A 12,976-nucleotide genomic window follows, 5' to 3' on the forward strand; every position below is an offset into this window, starting at 1 on the left:
GCCAATAATAGCCCTATAGTTAACTAGAATAAAACAATGGAAGACAAATAGACTGACACAAATGCTTTTGCAGTAAATCATTAGTCTAACATGTAATGGTGACTTTTGAATAGAATGGGTCCGGCCACGAACACAGTTTCTCTCTATCCAGGTCTCTGCAGTATTTTCCCTACTCAAGAGGGAGTTGTTTTGGCCAGCCTTGGTTTTTTCTCACTGAGGTTGAATCAATACTTTTTTTAAAGTGCTCTCTGATACATGGACATTTCATTGAAAAAGCACTTTTCAGGCATTGATGAAAGTTTCCTGTAATGCAGTTTACACCTCCCAGCCTAAGAACTAAATGATTGTTGCCATCTGATTGTTGCCTACCATCTAGTGGCATGAAAATGAATTATTGACTAGGGTGCATGAATCTTATTTAGATATGACTTGTGAATAAGTGTGTGAAAAAAAGGTTAGGTAGACATATAAGTAATCACCTTGTTCTTAACATGAGATATGACCAGTTTGTACATTTTGAAGAGATGAAGTCTGGGCACCAGACTGGAGATTAACGAGCAACAAATATTATAGGTCTAGCAGTCTAACCTATCCATCTATCCATCTATCCAACAACACTGACTATGATGGCTATACTTAGCGCTTTTTTTTCATAAACAATCATTTTTAACTACATTATGACAGAATGTGCGTTTGTAAATGTGCACCTGCATAATGTATTATGTGCTTGAGAAAAAGTGAGGTGAGATATTAAATGATAAATAGTAGATACTAGTATGATTTCTTTGTGCGTAGGGAATGGCTACACTTTACATGGACTGTTCTGTTGCTCAGGGTCCAAAGAGACTCCAAGGTCTTTCCCATTTAGTATTCATTGCACAGGAATAGCTATGAACTGAAGTATTCTCCAAGATCTGCAGTGAAAGCAAGGTCTTGCTTTCCCTGGCTCAAACATAATGCAGCCAGGGCTATGGAGGAAGACGAGATCTGGACTATTGAAGCAGCCATATTGTGACTAGATAGAATCAAGTAGGCTTATTTATGTTCCCATCAAGCAGGGGAAATGCACTCTCAGATTGTATGGTTGTTGGGTTGTGATTAAAGTGCCATAGTGTGTTTCTTGTAGCTCTACTGTAGTGTGAATAAATCCAGTTGGTTTCTAGCCATATGCCAAATAATAGGACTTCCTGTAGGCTGATTGTCTGTCTGTCTGTCTGTCTCCGTCTGTCTGTCTGTCTGGGTGGAGAAGGTGTGAGCTCGAATGATGCTCCCCGGTGTTTCTTGGGGAGGTGAGCTGAATGCTAGCTGCTGGGTGGAGGCTCTCTGACAGGCAGAGAAGTCAGGCTGTTAGTACTGAAAAAGGCCCCTCTGCCTGGATATGACAGGTACAGTATAAGGTCTTAAAGGCAAGGTACCTCTCCCCAGCTCCTTTACATAGAGCCCCAGAGGGTTAGTATGAATAATTAATTACTCCTATGGTAAGTACCCTTGAGGCCCCCTCTACTGTACCTACATACTGTAGAATTGTGTGCTGGCTGTAGGACAAGTGGTCAAGTACCATCTCTAATTAAAAAATGTTCTTTGTTCAAATATAGCCATGTTTATGGCTCGTATTTAATTCATTCTATTTTCCACAAATGGATTTTCAGAGATTCTGAGAATCCAATCCCTCTTTCATTTGCTCAAATGATTTATCTTAGCTCAATAAAATACTCAGGACAATTTTTCGAGAAAATAAGACAGACCTGAAGTTATTTACTTTTCCAAGCTCTTTCTGAGCTCTAAAGGCATCAATAATGGAGATAGCCAAATCAATGTTAGCAATTACCCAGATTAATGGACAACAGTTGAACAACATCCCAAAGATCAGTGTCGACCTCTGACATCAGACTGTGGGAGCCCTGTTCAGAGAACCACTCCAGGCAAAACCGATACCAATTTACAACACTATTCAATTTGCATGCTAATGCAGCCAAAGCATGATGAGTAGAGTAGGCTACAGGGCTGGTTTGGTTCTAGTGCTGCTTACGCCGGCAGACAAATCACCTCCCAATAATCGCATCAGACATTGGCTCAAGTGTAAGAATGGGAACATGAAGTGGAGTTGCCATGAATTATGAAACACAAAATGCTTCAGTAGAAAATCCACTGCATGTTAGCTTCGTTGTGAGGCAGAAGGGCCAAGTCAGCGTCAAGGCGTCTATTCTATTGGTCTGAAATATTTTAAAGAATAATATGCATATCCATAAGCTACAAGTGTAACATATAATCAAGGCCTACACATGCTGGCAAGGACTCATTTATAATCCAGACAAATGTATTTCCATCAGTTGACATTTTAATGTATAGCAACAGTACAAAGTGAATCGTTTGCTTCCAAAATAGTAATGTTTTGTATGTACAATATTTATACAATAATTTATTGTTTAAAAAAGGTTCAATGGTAAAATGTATTACAGTTTATTGCACCACACATTTATAAATTATCATCATAAAAACATCACACATGAAACATTTAACACTTAAACAGGACATGGGTTTTCTTATTTTGATTCAACTGTTACGTTTTTAAAACTCTTTTACGACTATCTATTTGTGGAGTGCCCTCCAATGTTGACCAAAATGACCAGGGCCCGGTTTCCGATAGCGATGGAATTTAGGCTTAAGAGTGTTTAAATAAGACATCTTTCCTACAACTGCCAAATATGTAACATGCGTTTCCCATACTGATAGACTCTCAGATCAGCTTTCTCCATGCAAATCTTTCCTTAACATTATAATTATTTAACAATACTGACGACGGATCAGTTTCTAGAGAGATATTACCACCTACGGCTGCAAATATTATAATAACGCTTACCAAATTACATTTATGAAAATGCACTAAATCACCGATTTGGCATATCATTGCGTACATTATGCTACACATCATTAAATATATAGAGACAAATACAGACAGTAGTCTAAAAATAGCAAAATAGAACTCAATTGATTGAACATTGCAAAAATCACTGAAGCTGGAAACTCATATCTCCCTCAATAACTTTAAGCATCAGCTGTCAGAGCAGCTCACAGATCACTGCACCTGTACATAGCCTATCTGTAAATAGCACATCCAACTACCTCATCCCCATATTATTATTATTATTATTATTATTTTTTTTTTTTAATTTTCTCCTTTGCACTCCAGTATCTCTACTTGCACATTCATCTTCTGCACATCTATAATTCCAGTGTTTAATTGCTAAATTGTAATTACTTCACCACTACGGCCTATTTATTGCCTTACCTCCCTAATCTTACCTCATTTGCACACACTGTACATATAATTTTCTATTGTGCTATTGACTGTACGTTTGTTTATTTGAGGTGTGTAACTCTGTGTTGTTGTTTGTCTCGCACTGCTTATCTTGGCCAGGTTGCAGTTGTAAATGAGAACTTGTTCTCAACTGGCCTATCTGGTTAAATAAAGGTGAAATAAAATTTTAAAAAACATTAAATGTATTTCTATATGAATGAAACAGGCCTACTGTTTATATTTTAATGTACTCATCTCAGTTTTCATTTGAAGCATATTTTTATACGTCGCATGTTTGTATCAATTGAAAAGACATTGGCAACTTTGGATTTGTAGTCAGCTTTGTTCTGAAGTCATTGGCGGCCACAGAAACTGATAAACCATGTGATTCTAATGTTAGTGGATATCCTCTGTGTATAATGGGACGCAGGAGGGGGGAAAAGCATCTAAGGACGCACTTAGCTGTTCTACAAGTTGTCTGAGACAGGCATTAGATTACGATTGGTTCCAAGTGCTACGTTAATAACGATGGTTTTGGGAAACAGCTTGGAGATGTAATAATGTTCCTATGAAGAAGGGTCTAACGATGAACAATGCTTTTGGGAAAACGGGCCCAGGACAAGTAACTGGTCAAAATTACTGGAGAATAATGGAGAAATCATCAAGAGGGTAATGAATGATTTCAGTGCAGATAAACATATCAAACAGAAACCCTGAATTAAAGCAATCCAATGGAGAGTCCCGTTTTATAATGCTAATCTTTAAGATGACACTCAGTGAATGTAACAGAAAAAATAATTTATCATTTGAATATGTTAAATTCAAATCATTTAAAAGGCTATTCTCTCATCTTGACCTCATCTTTTAAAAACGTTAATGGGACATATTTAAAAGAAAGCTACAGTCTACTTGATACAACAGGAATCTTGAGTTTCCACCTTTGAAAGTATGCTATGTAGAAACCTGAGGATTCTCTGAAAGTATAACACAATGATCTACTGAAATTCAAGTATCATGTTCAATGTAAACATTGACTGATGGCTGAGGGGTCTCATAAACCAGGAGGAAACTGATCTGACCCACAGGAAGTGTCATTAATCTTCCAGCTCTAAGGAATGATTCCCAAAGCTCCATTGGCTACTTTGGGTCACTGCTAATATACAGTTGGTTAAATACATGGTCTAGAAACCCACTTCCCTAATTTCTGTCATCCCCAGAGTGCCTTAATAACTTAAGACCACCTTGTTAAACTTTTCTAAATATAATTTCTACTTTGGCTACAGGGCATTTTACATAGTATGAAACATGAGAAACTTTTAGGACTAAGAGCAAGGGTCAACAGGCTGAAGTGATCATTTTAAATAATGGGTATATTTGGAATGGTTTTCTATTCAGATTTATTCTCTTTACAAATGTACTGAATTCTGATGGCTTAATTCAATTAAATCTGGACTGCAGTATGTACACAACAGCATAAATAAATTCAAATAGACTCATAGAAGGTTTTGGGCACCAGATTACCTCCCCTCACAATGCATCCAGTTCCCAGATTTAGGCACATGTTTGCACAGGCAGTAGGCAGAGTTACTGTGTAAACATTACTAAGGCAGATTTGATTGAATCCAGCCCAAAGTACGCCATAATAGAATTGACCCCCCCCCCCCCACCCTGTAATAAGAGCTTTGTGTGGGTTTTTATGATAGAGTGCTCAGAGTGTGTCTGGTAAATTGAGTGTCTGGCAGGGCGATAACCAAACAAAAATATTTTGCTACCTTGGATGATCTGGAGATGACATTTTAATGTCACCTAATCGCAGAGTTCATTAACTGAAACCTTCAAGGAGCCTTCATAAGGCTTCCTGAAGGTTTTATGACGCAGCATTAGACTTGGCCGCTGAAAAGGGAATGTCAGTCCAAGGCCAAGGCTATGATATGCATGTATTTTGTTTTTGTGGTACTGTTTAGTAGTCTCTCGTTGCCTGCTCATCCCTTACACCTCCACATGTGGCCCCACTGCAGCAGATAGAGAGAGGACAGCAGTGCTTGGTGAATTTGCTTGTATATCTGTGCTCTTCCCTTGTTGAGCACTCAGGCTGAATTATTATGTTGTTCAGTTTCCTTCACCTGCTGCTTGTGGGGCTGCTTGCTCTTCTGGTAGCATGTGACCTGTGTCCTGGGCCTTGTCTGTCTGTGTGTCTCTGAGTACACACGTCTGCCTCAGCTCTCCACAGACATGGCTGTGATGATCTGCTCTACTTTGTAGGCCAGCCTCTGCTTCTGGGCCTGATCATCCTGCTCCAGGGCCTCAATGATCTGACACATACACATACAAGACAGACACAAAATCAGCAAAGCAGGCAGGGAAACACAAGGTTACTGTACTTTGTGCTGCAAATACCCTCCTGTTACTACAATTAGGCAGGCTAAGGGGTACTTTAATTTACGTTGAATCTAGATGCACCTGTTTTGGATGCCACCCTAGCCCCCTACTGTATTTTGTAAAGACATTGAGGTATAGGGCCTCACCTCTTGGCTGTACTTGCTGACGTAGGCATACATCTCGTGCAGGGCACACAGCACATTGAACTCATTGGAGTGAAGACGGGCCTGCTCGGCCAGGTAGGCATTCATGTCCTGGTCACTGATGGCAGGTAGGCGGTTTATGTCCGCGTAGTACCTAGCGGGAGACAGAAACACACACAGGCTGTTCTGTCAGCCAACATGTAACCTAAACACAGCAGGCGTAAAAGAAACACCTGAAACTACACACCCCACATTCTGGACATGACGAGATAAAAAAAAAACTGTTGACAGGTTCTCTTCTGCACTGTTCAACCAATCCAGTAAGTGTGGAGGACAAGTTAAGATGGAGTGTTGTCTTGTTAATATTCCGGGTGGAAACAACTTCAGAGCGCAAACTGACAAACATAGCTAGCTGCTACCCACTGGGCACAGACATCAATTCAACATCTATTCCACGTTGGTTCAACATCATTTAATTGAAATTATGTGGAAACAACATTGATTCAACTAGTGTGTGACCAGTGGGTATATGTTTCAGTGTGGACTGTTAACAAAAAGCCTGGACACTGAAGTCAGTCTTCCTCTGTGATTTCAGTGTAAAAGAATAACCACGAATCCATTAATAATATTACAGTTGTGTGATTTGAGTAAAACACACACTCATCTCACCTCTCCACCCAGCTCTTGTAGTTGGGGATGTCCTTGGCGTAGAGTAGCTTGGTGGAGGGGGAGTCCTTGCCCAGGCGATGTTCTGAGGTAGAGCAGGAGTCCATGAAGGTCTGAGCCACCACAGACAGACAGGCGTCTGTGATGCTGCTTTTATGGATGTCAAACACAAATTGCGGGTTCTTGATCACATTCACCCAGAAGCGCAGAGGCAGGCTGGGACAGAGGGAGGATGAGAAAGAACAGTTTATAGACAGTCTATATATTGACACAATCAGCATAAAATCATTATTGCTTTCAAGTAGCACATTAAATCTGCACTCCCTTACCAGTTGCTTTTCCATGTGTGGCGAACGTCCATGTCATGGATGCCATGCTTGTCAGCCTGCTCGTCCAGGAAGTCAAACATGTACTTGATGGCGAGTGGAAGAGCACTGCCCCGGCACACAGTGCTGAACAACGTCTCAAACAGATCATCCACAAACTTCTGCAGTGTACCCTAAATAAAAAACCACAGCAATGTTAAAAACACACCATAGCATTGGAACAAAATGACTGAATCTGTAATTGCTAAGATGCTCTGGGGGGAGAGTAAGGGAATACCTTAGTAGCCAGTAGCCTGGTCAGGTATATCTCGGACACCATCTTGGAGCCGCGCTCACCCTCCTTCTGGTCCCCATGGTCGTGGTTCTTGACCAGGTGCCACACCTTCACCCCACTCTCCATGTCCGGGGTGAGCATGGGCACGCGGGAGTGAGGGCTGTCAGGACTGGTGGGGGTGGAGCGGAATGGTACATCTGCAGAGAGAGAGGGTCCCAGACAGACGGTCACGATATATTATCTCAGTCGGTCTGGTAGAATAATGAATAGGTAAGTGAGTGGTTTGGTGGTGAGAGTGGCTCCAGGGCAGGTCTGATTGACTGACCGTATCTACTGATGCTGCGTGGGAAGCTGGCTGAGGAGGGCAGGTTGTACGAGGACATCTGCTTGGGCACCAGGGCTACCACACAGTGGTCTGACACCTGCAGGATTCATACGGAAAACACAAGGGTTCATGTCAGTTTGACCCACTCCCAAATCCACATTATTGGGTCAGAATATGACATTGATATGAGAAATTTGGCCCGATGAAGACCTATAGAAGTTATTCAATTTACAATTTGTGATATGCAGTATAATGAACTTGAACTTAGGGGGTAGGCAATGGTGAAGATGTGGGTTTTTAGGTTGGGCTGAAAGATAGTGATGAACTCAGAGTCACAGATGGCTGGAGGGAGGGAGTTCCAGACGGTCTGCGCAACACTTGAGAAGATGCTGTCCCTGAAGCTTCGAAGCTTGGACCTGGACACGAGTCACAAGGTGGCCTGCTGTGGTAGAACGGAGTGAGTGTGTGGGTTGCACAGGAGGTTGGTGGCACCTTAATTTGGGATGGGCTCATAATAATGGATGGAACGGAATAATTGGAATGGTAATTAAAATCCTCTCGAACCCTGCTTCTCCCTTACCAACCCAGCACAGGAGGCTGCTCATAATAATGGCTGGAACCCATTCCATTCACTTCATTCCAGCCATTATTATGAGCCATCCTCCCCTCAGCAGGCTCCTGCGGTGGGTTGGTAGGGGAGTAGAAGGTCAGAGAGGTGTGCATGCCTTTTGCAGTAAAGCAGGCTCCCAGCATGAGTAGAATTCACTGCTGCTGCTCTACAGGAGCCACAGACCGGGCTGTCACAGAACCAGGTACGTAGCAGAGAGGAGCATTTCCCCCCCAGAGAGACTAAAAGTAATCGAGGGAAATTGTTCATTTCCTTGATAGATTTTATCAACACATTCATCTCTTTCAAACCCCCCCTCCTGGTGTGGCAGCTAAAGTTGGATGTCTTTGTCTCTTGGCTTAATGCAAACATGTTTTACACCCCATAGTCAGAGCATTTGTGAGTGCAGAGTGAGATGGACTTTAATGTGTTTACACTAGTGCTCTATTTAAAGCTGTTTAACATGAACACCCCTCATGATCTACCCATAGCAGGAGGCATCTGACTAATACAGGAGATGAGAGAGGTGGATTAGTTTGGTTTACTATGGCCAGAGGCAGCATTGTGGACAACAGAATGTACAGAGGCTGTGAACTGTGTTAGTGAACTGTGTGATGGGGATTGAGTGGTTTGACCTGATAGTGCATGAGGGTGTTTAGTCTCTTCCAGTCTCCTTCAATCTTAGTGGTGATGTCTTCATCCTGCAGGACCACACGTGCCGTCCTCCCCTGGCGCCATTCTGGTGGGGGGAAAAACCCAGGTGTGCATCTATGAGTCCCTTTTCAAGGTTCAATAAGTCAGACACAAGCAGACAGTGAATAACCACTGTATTAGTTATTGTATGTCATCCATTCATTCTGACTGGAGCCAGTCTGTCTCACCCAGGTCCATGTCCGCAGCCCGAGGCCTCTGGGAGAAGTGCATGTTCCTACAGACAGCATCCAGAATCTTCTCCTTCACCTGGGTGATGGTGTCACAGTTGAGCACCTTAACGGGGAACTCAGGGCTGTTCTCGTTGTCTGGGTTCACACAGCTCAGAGTCTGAGGAGGGACCAGAGAGAGAGAGAGAGAGTGCTGTTATTAGTATTCACTGTCCCTCTCTTTAAACCGGCCTCCTGGCTGCATGGAAAAGGCTCTCCTCTCCTTGTGTGCCATCTCTCTCACAGCTTTGGCCAGAAATGTAATTTCACACTTTCAGCTGAATGTCGGGTTGCCAGCTCTAGTGGGGCATTAAATGGATAATGAGACACAACCTCTCCCACAGGGTGACCAGAGACGTGTCGTCTTGTAACTGGGCTGCTCTCAGGCTAATGCCTCTGGGGGATGAGCCACACTGTTGCTGCATCCAACTTCTGCTTTAGCTACGGACAAGTTCTCCCAGGGGCCAAGCCTTGATTACATCATCAGGTTTAACTCTTAGCTGATTGTGTCACTGAACAGCATGTCAAACATGATTTGTATCATCCTTTTGGCTCTTTAAAGTTGTATTATCTACATACCCTGATGAAGACAGCTTGGCTGTCGAAACGTTGGTAATTACATTTTTGCATCTGAGCTCCTAGAGTGTGCGGCTCTCTTTTATTTTCAAGTTTTCTACTCCGCTAGCCAGCACCTCGTCTTAATAGGTGTGCGTTTCTTTTTCTTCTAGATCGTATTATCTACAGTAGCCAATTAATTATCTCCTATTCAGAGCTTTGACATAAGGGCACCATGAGTTAATATTTACAGAGGCGCGCACAGCATGTCCCCTACCAACTGTGGTGTAAGCAAGCCCCTCACTTTTATGGTGGCAACTATGACTAAGAAAATACTCCAAGTGGTTTTAATAGAATCCGACATCTAAGACATATTGTCGTATGGTATGGTGACTCACCAGGGTCTTGTAGTCAATCTGCTGACGAATGAGTTTGTCTTCACTGAGGGAGTAGCGTGCCTCCCCAGTGATGCAGTCGATAGGTCCCTTCTCCATCTGCTGCTTGATGGCACAGTAGAGCATGAAGAGAGGCTCACCTGCACACTCCTTTGTCCAGGAAGGAAAGGACGTGTGCGAGAGGAGAGGATTGAGAGAGGAAAGGAGAGGAGATGTACATTGTTCATAAAACACGTCCATATCACACGCGTGTAATCCCAACGCACATAGAAATCCATCTGGTGTATCATCAATAACAATCATTCGAGGATTGGAGTGATACATCATGGTGACATCTGCAGTGATGAGGTTCCAAGTCATTGATATTACCTTAAGGAATTTGTGAAGTAGGAAGGCAAACCAATTAGTCAGCATCTTCTCTGCAACTGACTCGGTTCTGCAAGAAAGGAACAGACGGATACATTTTAAAAGAGGGAGATGTCGGAACGTCGAGTGGTCTGACCATTTAGGTAGAGATAATGCTTAAGAGGGACGGTAGACAACCCAGAGTTGTGTAAAAAACAACATGGTGAGTTAGTTTATGTAAAAGTAATATGCTGCTCTGCATGGTCTCAGAGGACTAACACCAGAACCTGAGTGCTGCTGCTATAGAATGGAACCTATTTGGGTCATGACATAATTGTGCAAAAGCTACTATCTGACCACTTTCTCTCCTTTCACTGTGTCAGCAGTGCTCATCCCATCATCAAACGCTATGTGGGCAAGATTGTGATTTATTATGTATCAATAGATACACTAAAACATACTTGTATGTTCTATCTGATAAAACATTCAAAGATCTAGCTGTTAAATATGAACCTTTCGCCTCCCCTTAGAGGTAATACTACAGTATAGCTACATTGCAGCCTCCTAACTTGCTCATCTCTTTCCTTCTCGAAAGATGGTGCCGATAGACATGGCAGCTCTGCTTCTAGCTCCTAGCTCCTGCTCAATGCTCATTCTCAAACATATAGCTGGCTATCACTTCTTTCCCATTGCCTGCATTCCATTATCTTTGGGATTGTTTTTGTGACTGCAGAATGTTTGGGCTAACAAGGTCAGCCTTGCTGGCTCCCATGTTAACACATCCTTATATTTAAAGAGTGTGTCTCAGATTGAGTGCCTCCTATGAAAGATTTAGCAGGCTTCTCCCAGTCCTGGGAAAACAATGTGCTGTGCAGAATAAAGTGAGGTGGAGGGGAGGAAATGTGAGCTTCAGCTGAATGTTTCATGAGTGGCACATAGAGTATAAGTCAGACTGACAATGGCTGTCTACCCTCGCTCTCTCTCTCTCTCAATTCAATGGCTTTATTGCATGGGAAACATATGTTATCATTGCTAAAGCAAGTGAAATAGATGATAAACAAAAGTGAAATAAACAATAAAAATTAACAGTAAACATTACACAGTAAACATTACAGAAGTTCCAAATGAACAAAGACATGTCAAACGTCATATTATGTCTATATAACGTGTTGTAACAATGTGCAAATAGTGAAAGTACAAAAGGGAAAATAAATAGACATCCATATGCGTTGTATTTCCAATGGTGATGGTTCTTCACTGATTACCCTTTTCTTTTGGCAACAGGTCACAAATCACTGCAGTGACGGCACACTGTGGTCTCCTCTCTCTCTCTCTCTCTCTCTCTCTCTCTCTCTCTCTCTCTCTCTCTCTCTCTCTCTCTCTCTCTCTCTCTCTCTCTCTCTCTCTCTCTCTCTCTCTCTCTCTCTCTCTCTCTCTCTCTCTCTCTCTCTCTCTCTCTCTCTCTCTCTCTCTCTCTCTCTCTCTCTCTCTCTCTCTCTCTCTCTCTCTCTCTCTCTGTGACAGTTATTCTGTGTGATATGAGGTTTTCAGCATTCAGAAAAACAGGTAAAAAGCGTTCTCTGTCTGTACCTGCGCAGCAGTAGTTTAGGGTGGTTCTTGCTCTCCAGGTTGCGCTCGATGAGGTCAGAGAGGAGGTGTTTGAGCACGTCTGTGGCGTACTCCAGGCGGCCCTGCAGCGCGGTCATGATGAGCGAGGCCACATAGCCGCGGTCACGCATGGAGAAGGAGCGCTGGAGTTCCAGAGTACGGATAAATGTCAGCAGGAACACTTTGTTATTCACCAGCTGGGCAAACTGCTTCAGGGCCTTCTCCACACCCTGCTGCCCGCTCCCAGACACCTACACACACACAGAGACACACACAGAACCCTCAGAGAGTAGAGGGATCTTGCATGGGGTATATCATCTGATTCTACAAATAATGTACAGATACAGTAGATGGCAAGGGGTCAGGTGTTGCCAGGTTTGTAATGGTTGGTTACCTCCAGCTCCCTGAGTACAGGATGGTCATCGAAGCCAGGGAAGAGGACCCTCATGGTATAGGTGCGGTAGTCCAGGTGGGGGATCCCAGCCCTGTCCAGGTCACTGGTCAGCTCGTTGATGTCAGTCTGCAGCTCAGCGAAAGCTAGGCGCAATTACAGAGAGAGAGAGAGAGCATGATTGGATTAGCATTTTATTGTTATCTTGTATGGGCAGTTGAGATTGTCTGATAACATGTGCTGGTCAGATTCACCTTCCTTGCACTCCAGAGCCACTCGCGACTCCAGGTTGTCCATCTGCATCTGCAGGCGTTTGAGAGTGAGGTCATTCTCGTGCGACTTGCGTCTATAGGCCAATAGGACGATGAAGACGATGATGAGCAGCAGGCCTCCTCCAGCCGTGATGCTGAAGATGGCGGGGAGGGTGAGCAGGCTGTCTGAGCGGATGTGGACTGCACCAGGAGAGATGTGGAGACCACCCACCTGGACCTGTACATAGACAATAAACCATAAACACACGTGTACATAGGCCGTCATGCAAAATGTAACACATAGGTCAACTATACTGATCAATACTTTCCTTTTTTATATGTTTGATTGACCTTGGCCAAGCTGCATTTGACTTAAAGTCCAAGTTCTCCGGTGTTTTGTATCATATTGTATAGCAGCTAATGAAAAGAACAGTGTAAAAGTCTGAAATAATTTGATCAGTGTTATTTCCATCCAGTTGCTGGTTGAAAATAC

General features: G+C 43.1%; 1 protein-coding gene across 1 annotated transcript in view; it reads right to left on the minus strand.

Moving 5' to 3' along the window:
* Positions 1–3,374: 3,374 nt before the first annotated feature.
* The window catches only part of LOC110527988 (plexin-A2), a 56,282-nt gene continuing 46,680 nt past the window's right edge, over positions 3,375–12,976 (minus strand). The window contains exons 20-32 of the mRNA XM_021609704.2: positions 12,487–12,721; positions 12,236–12,378; positions 11,824–12,092; positions 10,258–10,324; positions 9,892–10,038; positions 8,900–9,059; positions 8,654–8,757; positions 7,412–7,508; positions 7,090–7,283; positions 6,816–6,985; positions 6,490–6,702; positions 5,824–5,974; positions 3,375–5,610 (exon numbers count right to left, since the gene is read on the minus strand). Coding sequence (XP_021465379.1) covers positions 5,515–5,610; positions 5,824–5,974; positions 6,490–6,702; positions 6,816–6,985; positions 7,090–7,283; positions 7,412–7,508; positions 8,654–8,757; positions 8,900–9,059; positions 9,892–10,038; positions 10,258–10,324; positions 11,824–12,092; positions 12,236–12,378; positions 12,487–12,721 — 2,046 coding nt within the window. The 3' untranslated portion in view covers positions 3,375–5,514. The remainder of the gene's footprint in view (positions 5,611–5,823; positions 5,975–6,489; positions 6,703–6,815; positions 6,986–7,089; positions 7,284–7,411; positions 7,509–8,653; positions 8,758–8,899; positions 9,060–9,891; positions 10,039–10,257; positions 10,325–11,823; positions 12,093–12,235; positions 12,379–12,486; positions 12,722–12,976) is intronic.

Source organism: Oncorhynchus mykiss, chromosome 7 (assembly GCF_013265735.2).
Source record: "Oncorhynchus mykiss isolate Arlee chromosome 7, USDA_OmykA_1.1, whole genome shotgun sequence".
In the NCBI taxonomy this organism is placed as follows: domain Eukaryota; kingdom Metazoa; phylum Chordata; class Actinopteri; order Salmoniformes; family Salmonidae; genus Oncorhynchus; species Oncorhynchus mykiss.